General features: G+C 26.4%; 1 protein-coding gene across 2 annotated transcripts; it reads left to right on the plus strand.

Annotated features, from left to right (window-relative positions):
* Positions 1-772: 772 nt before the first annotated feature.
* On the plus strand, positions 773-6,967 carry LOC119690029 (protein FAM151B). 2 transcript variants are annotated; one of them, XM_038105012.1, is made up of 5 exons: positions 773-975; positions 4,866-5,054; positions 5,176-5,429; positions 6,328-6,540; positions 6,596-6,967. In XM_038105012.1, exons 2-5 carry the CDS (start codon positions 4,964-4,966, stop codon positions 6,956-6,958), a joined length of 921 nt encoding a protein of 306 aa, XP_037960940.1. In that variant the 5' UTR covers positions 773-975; positions 4,866-4,963; the 3' UTR covers positions 6,959-6,967. The 2 variants fall into 2 exon arrangements, with proteins under 2 accessions (XP_037960940.1, XP_037960939.1); XM_038105011.1 differs by lacking the exon at positions 773-975 and having other exon boundaries at positions 4,807-5,054.
* Positions 6,968-10,280: the final 3,313 nt, after the last annotated feature.

A 10,280-nucleotide genomic window follows, 5' to 3' on the forward strand; every position in this document is an offset into this window, starting at 1 on the left:
TTGGTTAGCTCAAGAATTCACTTAATTGGAAATTAATTAAGAAAATTTTATCACTATTATCCCATTTTCTATTTGAAATTGTATCTTCACCATAGAAAATGACTATTTTTAATTATAAAAAATAATAGTAAGAAAGTTATATGTCTATTATATATAATAATTATTGTTATGTTAAGACTAGTTGAGTCAGTGCACTTGAGCACTTTTACATTCTATTTACCACGAGGTTTCTTCATAATCCCTCTCTAAGCCTTGACTGGATTATTGTATATCACTTCGTCAGACTACGCAATAATTAACCTCAGATTTGTATACCTCCCCGAGGAGCCTGTAACTAATCTGAGATTCGATAACAAACAAAAAAAAAACAAAACTTAATACATATATGTATGTGTATATAAATAATTAATATAATAATATACTCGTATATGTTTATTTATTAATATAGCACTTAAACTTAAAATTAGTGACTATAGTATCAAGTTATAGCTATGAAGACCTTAAACTTGTGACTATTAAAGTGCATACACGTATATATGTGTGTACATACGTATATGTATATCTGAGATTATATTATGCTGTGGGTAATTATTAAACATTACCGAACCCCTCACATCAAACAGGCTAGTAGAATTTTTAAAAATCTCTCAGTTCATAAAACTATTTGAAATGTTTTTGCGCATTGCGAATTTGTTTTGAGTTTCATTTTGAGTGAGAAAACAGGGAAGTGGTTTACCGGCAATAATTTCTCTCAACAGTTGTAGTCCACGTTTGGAGGGGAGCGGTACATATATATGTCTGTCGAGTTAAATTAATGTATCTAAAAATTAAGTAGAAAACTAATTTTCAACTACGACTGTTCGAATTAAGACTACAGTGCTAAACCGATAACGTGAACGAGGGCAATTGCATTTTTTTTATTTCTGAATTCATTCATCGCATTTAAAAAATACTTAAGTACTTAAGTACATTAAGGTAATTATAATTTTTTTTTTCAAATTTTTAATTAATTTTTAATCAATTAAGTTTAAAAATAATTATAGAAGTTGATAACAGAGAACTATTTCTAATTCATTGAAATTGTTACTTGAATTAATGGACATTAAAATGACTTAATTTATTTAGGGCAAAATTCAAAATGACATTGTGAAAGCACCTACAAGTAGTATGTCATTAACAATTCCTTTAATGACTTTACTACATTTCTATGGAATTATAATGGAAAATGGGGTTTCAGTATAAAAAACAACAATTTTTCGATTTTACCGAATTATAGTCTTCTATTCCCATATTCTAAAAAAAACTAATAAAATAGCGACCGTGAGAAGATGTTATCTGTCGACTTATATATATATTGTATCATATATCATATATTTTTATAATGGTGATATTTTGATTATAACTATATAATACGTTTCATAAGTTGTTATATTCCAAAAGTATATAGTTTCGATGTATTATACAGGTCTTTATATAATTTGTTTCTTCGAACAGTTCTATCTCAGAACCATTTAATATATTAATAATGTTTTCGTATTATTAAATTTTTTTTCTAAAATATGTCAATTGAAATTCTATCTAGAAAATATTTTTTATCTATGTTTTCGTTAACAAACTTGTTTGCATTTAACTGTACAATATCCTTGCAAACTTTATAACTTCAAGCTAAGGCATTAAGCTGCGGTATATAAATTATGTTACCTTTTTCAAGGCAGATATTACATTTTTACGAACGCGCTTGTTAAGCAAGTTTAACTTACTAAGTAAACTTCTCCAGCCATATAAAAAGCTTTCGTGCTTTCAGATGTTACGCAGATGCTGTTTAACAATTTCAATTTATATCAAAATCTGTCCCTAGCGCATTTTAGGCCTGTTTAGTCTTAATAGTTTTTTTTTTGGTTGATAGAGTAGAGTAGATTGCCACCAACATATACAAACATTGTTTTATGAAGAGATTTTTTTTGAAAAGTAAAGAACTATAACAACAAAAATTAATTTTATACTATTTTAATTAATTGAATTTTTGGCTAACCATACAGCTGTTTCGAGTATTGCCAAATACCCATCATCAGTGGTCTTGGAAATAATTCTTTTATTTAATTATTCGTAAATAATTATTTGAGACTAAGAATCCTGCAAAATTTGAAGCTCAGAGTCAGCGCTCCAACTGTCCTAAAACCGTACTTGACTTTTATGTTTGCACATTTTTGTGGAATTTTGTTAATTTGTAAAATTAACTTGTGTTTACATTAGAACGAAATCATAAACCAGCTGTAGAATAATTGAATTAATTAATCATATTTTTTATTTTTAAATGTTAAATATCAATACTATTCTGTTTGTAGAGACGTTATTTGTTGCATGATTTTTGTTTTGAAATCTTAATGAAAGAAAAGTATTGGTGTGAACAGCTATTATTGATAAGTGTTAAAGAGCAGTGGAAACAAGTTGAAAATGTATATATCATATTATTCGAGTCAGCAAAGTAGTTGCAGTTTTCTATTGTAGTGTTTTCGATTTGAGTACCATTAAAAGAGGTGGAAACCGTTAAATGCAAATTTTGTTTGTTTGTGGATTATGAATATAATAATACAATTTGTATTTATGTTAATTAGATGTTCACGTTAATGTGAGTTCACGTTAACGTGATTAGAATGCATTTCAAATGATGACATTCAAATAATTAATTTTTATAGTGTTTGAGTACAAGAATAGTTGGCCGGGAAGTTGAGATAGTTAATTAATTAATTAATTAAATATTTGAGTATTTTATTTATTTGCAATTTGTTGTCATTGTTTAGTTTTTCATAAATTACGTTTTGTTTTAATGTATTTTGTGTCGTTCTAGAAAGTTATTGTTTCATCTTTTATTGATTTTGAACAGTGTGAAATATTAAATATATATGCACAAATATTATAAAATGGCAATTTTAGGAATATTTTATATTGTTTTTATTTTTTTAGGTGCCCTAGGTAGTATTTTTTTTTTAATTATTCAAAATATTATTTAATTTTCACGTTAGTTTCTAACCATTTTGTATCAAAAACCGAAATTCAATAATGAAAAATCAACGTTTAAACCGATTTTTGTTATCGTTTTCATTTCGTCTAAAATTCGGTTGCATTCATGGAATTTGGATAATGTAAAAAAAATTAATTATAAGATAAATATAATATATAAAAAAAAGTTTTCAAAAAAAGTTTTAAAAACTTAACAAATATTGTGTTGAATTGAAAATTTTGCCATTTTTGATACAATATCTGGTACGATAACAGATAGTATAAAACGAATTATATACTAAAGGATGATCCATGCCGTGATCCTGATTTGGCAGTACTTTACAATATGGATCGTTTAACAACCACTGAACGTGTTAAGTTGTGAAAACTTACTATTGAAAAATTACTTACTAAAAATTGAGATAGAACGTATTAATATGCATTGGGGTCATCGAAGATCACTTTACTCCTCAATATAGACTTTTAACGTGGTTTTAACATCATTAATTAAGAGGCGATATAAAGCGTATTAATACGCATTGGTTCTATCACAGAAAATCTCTTTTACTCTTTAATATAGACTTTGAAAGTGCTTTCGACATCATAAATTGAAAGGCGATATAGGACGCATCAATAGGCATTGGAGTCATCGCACATATAGCTTTACTAATGAAAGCCCTTTTCATGTCGGTATTCAGAGAATCATGCCTTTATAATTAACAAAAAAAGCCAAGAAGGTTGTGACTGTCCTTGTTATGCTAGATATAGTTCTGAAAAAAATTCGGACTCTCTAAAATAAATTTAATTTGATTTATATGGGATTCTAGGACATTTTGAAAACCAAGCTTAAATACTTTCAGTAATACAAAATAAAGGCAGAATTTTAGAGAATACGTTTAGCAGGTTAGCTGCCCAGATGGTATTATATGAAATGATTGTGGATCTGATGCACTTATTTTAAAAAAATATTATAGACGTGGCAAACTTTCTATAAACTTAATACATATGTATATTTTTCGCCATACAAAATTATGAATATTTAACACCAGTGTAAAAGCAGTTTTAGGGACGCAATATATTATGACGGAACTTCGGAACTAATATATTATCACGAAACTTCGCGACTTTGTCATCCATTGTTTGACAAGTATATGCGGCATATTTTACCGAAGTAAGCTAAGCCAAATACAAATTGACAATAGGAAAGCATCTATAGATTGAGCATGTGCTTCAAGACGATAACATTAAAATCGTAGAAGACGCAGGAGAATTGTTACAAAATTCAAAATTAATATAGCAAACAACGATTCCAAATGTATCTCAATGATTATGGCTACAACTTAGAACACTCGCTGGCGACCAAGACAGATGGAATTCTTCGTTAAGAATTCTTTTATTTATTGCTTTATTGCTATTTACGGATTTATTGCTTTTACATTAGATATTCCCAATTTGAACCTATTTAAATATATGTTTTTGTACCGAGTAATATGATAGTTATATATTTGTCCCTTATTAATAACATATTCGCTAATAATATAATTTTATTCATAACAGTTAAAATATGTAACATAGAGGCTCTTCGGGGAGATATGCAGATCTGAATTCAGTTATTACTTAGTCTGATGAAGTAATAAACAATAGTCCAGTGAAGGCTTAGAGACTGGTTATGAAGAAACCTCGCAGTTAACAGAGAGTAAAAGTGCTCAGGTGCACTGACTCTACTAGCCTCAACATAATAATAATTGATATAGAAATACATTTATGTTATTAATATGCAAAAAAAAACAAAGCAACCTACTAATATCAATTTTTTTCAATTAATTAAAAAAAAATATTATTTTATAAATATTTTTTTATGACAGCTCAATCAGATGAAATTTTTGATAGCGATTTAATTTCAAACTCCAATTCCTGTCCATATAAACAAGAAAATCAGAGTAGCACAGTTAACAGCTCCAATATGAACGCAATGAAAAACAAGAAACTTTCGTATCTCATTAAGTGGGCGCATGCAGTCAACAGTCAAAAATACCTCGATCATGTTTTGAATGGTGAGTACTAGAACAAATATGTTCTGAATCATCAATTAAAAGAATGTGATCTTAAGAACACGTTACTTAAATATTAATAAATAATCCTTTTTTAAAGTGTTATATTATTATGTTTTTTAAGATACAAAAATCGACATGATCGAAGCAGATGTAATGTTAGGTGCACTGTATGAAACCAGATCGGTTACTAAGATACCTATAATGGCTCACCCACCGAACACCATTTCTGACATTTCATTAAAAATGTTTTTAGATCAAATAATGAAACATAATAATGTTGCTAAAGAAAATAATAAAAAAGGTGTTAAGTTGGATTTTAAGTCTATTGAGGTATTCGAGGCATCTCTAAACGTATTACATCTTATGCTACCTAAAGTAAGATTCATTTATATATATTTTCTTTTATCTTATTATAACAAACCTATTATTATGAACAAATGGTAAAAATTTTATTGAAATATATATCTATTTCTTTATTTTATTAATGGACCTAAGTTTTTTAAAACTTGTGTACACATGGAAGAATTGCAATGAATCTTTAACACTCAAAGTACACTCATAAAAAACCAAATATAAATGTGTATAAGCGTTTTTCTCACATACTGCTTATATGCATTCACATTCACCACAGAAATGATTCACAAGTGTTTTCGTTAACGAATACTGGTGCTAATGAATCAGCTTCAGAAGAATGAGTACATATTTCTAAGTAGAGTAGCTTAAATGGCAAATGATTCATGAATGATAGCATATACTCAGGTGAGTATGAATATCCTTATCGAATATAAATGACTGGATTGAATTATATCAATCCTAAAAATTTGTGTGAGCGCTGTTGTTTGCTAAGCAAAAACAACATTTGGTATGTGTTGTTGTTGTTGTTTAGGATGGTAAATGCATGTGTTCTTAAATATTATGTGTAGATTAAGGGTTGTTTTAGTAGGAAGTTATATGCACAGTAAACAATAACAAGCGAATTTTAACCGACTCATGAATGATTCATAAATCATTTGCATCACTTTTATGTCGAATGGTGCTGTTTATGAGTATCATATGAGTAGAATATAAATCATTATAAGTGCTGTCAGCTGTGTCTGTGAATCAGGTGGAGTCGAATATACGAAAAAAAGAATCAGAATGCATATAAATGAAGCACAATTAATGATTCGAGTATGATTTGAGTGTTGAGTACTCATTACAGTCTCTGGGACACATTAATTTTATTTAATTTAGATTAAAATATTTTTTAAAAAAAATATGTATATATCCATAGATGAAATGTCCTATTTGGTTGAATGCTGACATTCTTAAAGGTCCAGTTGATGAAAATGAAACGATACCAGTCGATCCACAGCGTTTTTTTATGGGATGTAGAAAATTTAAGGATGCCGTAATTTCCATTGGATGGACTACATTTTGGCGTGAAGAAATTACTAATCCTTTTTATACTACAGACCAAGTCCAACAAATGCTGGATGTTATAAAGGTGATAATTTATTTGTATCCATTAAAACAAAAACATAATAAATTTTGTACTTTAGAAATTTGACATTTATAATTATGGCCAAAAGTTGACATTCCCTGTAAGAGCTGTTTTTGCTGCAAATAGTCAAACTCAGTTGCTTGAACTGTTGATATCTTCGTCTGTAACTCACAAGGTTACGCTTACAATTTGGTCTTCGCCAGATGACCGCGTCGATGTTGAAAAATTATGGGAATTAATATGTACCATTGGTGTATCACGTGTGTATATAGATCTACCATCTGATCTGGCGATAAAATTAGATAAGCGCTTGCACGAACGCAATGGATCACTATCATATCCATTTCGTCTACCTGGGAATACATTTCTTGTGATAATTGCAATGTTCAGTATTCTTTATTATTCTTATTTTTATTATTAATTTTCTTGTTTTATTGGTTTTCTTTAATTAATGAAAATATTTAAAATAGTTATTTGTTGAGAATATCAAATAAAATCTTGATTTTATTTAAAAAAAATAATACATATTTTTCTATTTCTCATATCAGTGCGGACAATCGTGCGTTTTGTATCTATAATATTGAAATGTTGAAATCTTTAGACTGTGATTCGTTATAAAGTGTAGTCGATGTATTCATAATACAAAGAAAAAGCGATCGATTTATGCAATATAGAAAAAAGACTCTACTAATCATAATGACATTGAAATATCTCTCTGTATGGCACGTAATGAGATATTGCTAAGACAGAAACTGATACTTCATCATTTAATAAGAAGTATTTAATTTTATAAATTAAAATGGTCAACATGCGATGATAAGTAGTTAAGACTTTTTTCTGTTACTTTGTATGTAAGCAGGATTTGTTTATTCCTCATTCGAGAGCTTACAATGTATTATTGCGAACTTTCAACCAATCGTATAACATAGTGGCATGATTGGAGTATATCAGCTGCGATCAAGAACAAGAGCCACAATTTTGGGTTGAGATGAAAACATCAATGAAAACATCGATGAAAACAAGTAAAGCCAAAGAGACCTCTTTAGTCCAATAAGAGAGTGGTTGAAAAATCTGTTAATGATAGTTATATATTTCTATCATCAAAGAAAAAAGCTACAAAGGAAATGGATTTACTATCACCGTAGAAAAGGTTATAAAATCATCGACTCTCTCAGGAGGAGTTTAGATATACCATATATACCCTACAGATTTATATACTCTAGATTGATAATTTTTGTAGATTTTGAATCTATAGCAGACATACAAGAAAATTTTCTTTAATTCAGGTAAATCCGAAGAAAATACTTATGAAAAAAATTTTTTGGAAGAACAAACTTTGGCTGGTCAAATAGTTAATAGAAGTACATTAGACACATTTTTTTTTTATATTTGAATATAAATGTATATATATGTGTTATATATCAATTAAAGTATTGAGGTATCAATACGTAATACTAGTTTTGATATTAATAAGACTTTGTGAACGATATTAATGCTTCCTATGTAATTTAAAAGTACTTATGGTATATTTTTAAAGCAACCCACTTGGGAACGTTAGGCAAAATAAATTATTGTAGTTATTTATATTAATAAGTAGATTGTACTATAATATTGCATCAATATCATTTAATACTAAACTTTACTTATATACGAATATTTGAAATATTATTTTTTTATTGCTATTAAGTAGCAATTAATTATTATAACAGAGCACTTTTTCTAATAGCTGTGTTGTAAATTTTTGAAATATTTATGTGTTGAACTTCTGGGTACACTATTCGGAATACTCTACAACATTTAGGAGGAAAACTCCTGCTAACTTTTAATGATTTCCTGAGTCGTTAAGAACAATAAACTTTTTAAATAAAAAGATTTTTTAATTTTATATTAGTGCTTTAAAGTAATCAAGTATCGAACTTTGAGAACAGTTGGAGCATAATGGAATTGGGTCTCTTGTTTTATATAGTTATTATTGTAGCAATTACTTGGTCACAATATAATGTTTTGCTTTGATGCTCGAGCATCATATGGTGTTCGAATACGGGCAGTTTTACAAAGCTTAAAAATTATTTGAAGAATTATTTTATATAAATATATCATTCAAAGAAGATGAAGGACAAAAGAACAAATTTAATTTGATTTTTATTAAAGTGAATTTGTGGACTGTCCATCCTCTTCAAAACACACTCATATATTGGTTTAATTGTCCATATATAATATTGGCACTGCATGTATCAAGAATTATCACATGTCTAATGTATAACTAAAAGTGGTATCCAAAACAGATCTAAAGCCATACCAAGGATTCATTTTATTAAAAATTTTATATTCAAAAATTTCTTTTTCTACTTGAAGATAGATTTGTTATCAGAAGACATAAAGTTGCTAATAATATTATCTTAGAGTATTTATTTATTTAAAAATTTTAATTTTTTAAAAAGCCTAATGTGAATGAAATAAAATATTATAAATTAATTTTTATTTTTATATAGTGCTCTATATAAATATCGCCGAGATTTCTAAGTTAGTTCGATTTTTGCCTCAGGGCGGAGTAATATCACAACTTCCCTTAGAAACATTGAAGGCGGTTATTTTTATATTGGAATTAAAATTTACAAATTTAGTTTCGTATAGTTAACAATAAACAATTATTATTGTATATTGTGTATATATTATATGTATTTAATTTATTATTATATTTATTATAATATAATTATTTATTATAACATAATTATTATCATAATATTATATTATAATTATAAAATAAGAAAAAACAAATTTACAAGCTTTTATATAATTATATTATTTAAAATATAATTTAGTAAATTTAAAATTAATTATTATTAATGTTCATCTCGTATGGAAGAATAGTGAAAAAAATAAATCCATTAATAAATGAAATGAATGTAATAAAAACACATATCAGTTTCATATTTTGTTTTATTTTTATACATAATTCTTATAAATTGCTTATATTATTTTCACAAAATTGAAAAAATTCAAATTGTAATTCAAAATTCAGTATTTTTTTATGTAATTACAAAAATAAAAATAAATGATAAGAATGCTTAACAATATAATTTAGAATAACAATTTTAATAACAAGAAATACTTTTTTTAAATAATTAAATTTAATCAATAAATATAAAATTAAATAAATTTTAATATGATTAATGTGAATCAATAACAATATTATAAAATATGGAAAATATTATTCAATTTAAAAATAAATATATACGTCTACGTGTTTTTACGTAGTATAAACTAAATTCTTCTTATAATATAAAAATAAATATTAACACAAATGTTATATTTATATTATTTGGCTCAATTGAAATTTGAAATTTTTTTAAAGCTTTTTATACCGAGCATAAACTATGTAAATGGCATATATGTATATAAAATTGCAAGTATATAGCTACAATGTACAATGATGTCGACATCGACAATAATATATATATAATAATATATATATATAATTATATAAATAATATATATATAATATATATATATATATATATTAATTTAATATATTTAATTTTATAAATTATTAATTTGAATATATAAATTCAAAATATATGGCATAATAACATTATAATACATAGCAAACGATAATTAGCAAATAATTGACATAAAATAAAAAAAAAGATAATAAAATTTTTATTTAAAAAAAAACTATGAATTTAAATATCTTGTTAAGAACTCATAGCTTCAATGCTTTTAAAGGCTTAAAATGCTATCAA

This window comes from Teleopsis dalmanni, chromosome X (assembly GCF_002237135.1).
Source record: "Teleopsis dalmanni isolate 2A chromosome X, ASM223713v2, whole genome shotgun sequence".
Classification (NCBI taxonomy): domain Eukaryota; kingdom Metazoa; phylum Arthropoda; class Insecta; order Diptera; family Diopsidae; genus Teleopsis; species Teleopsis dalmanni.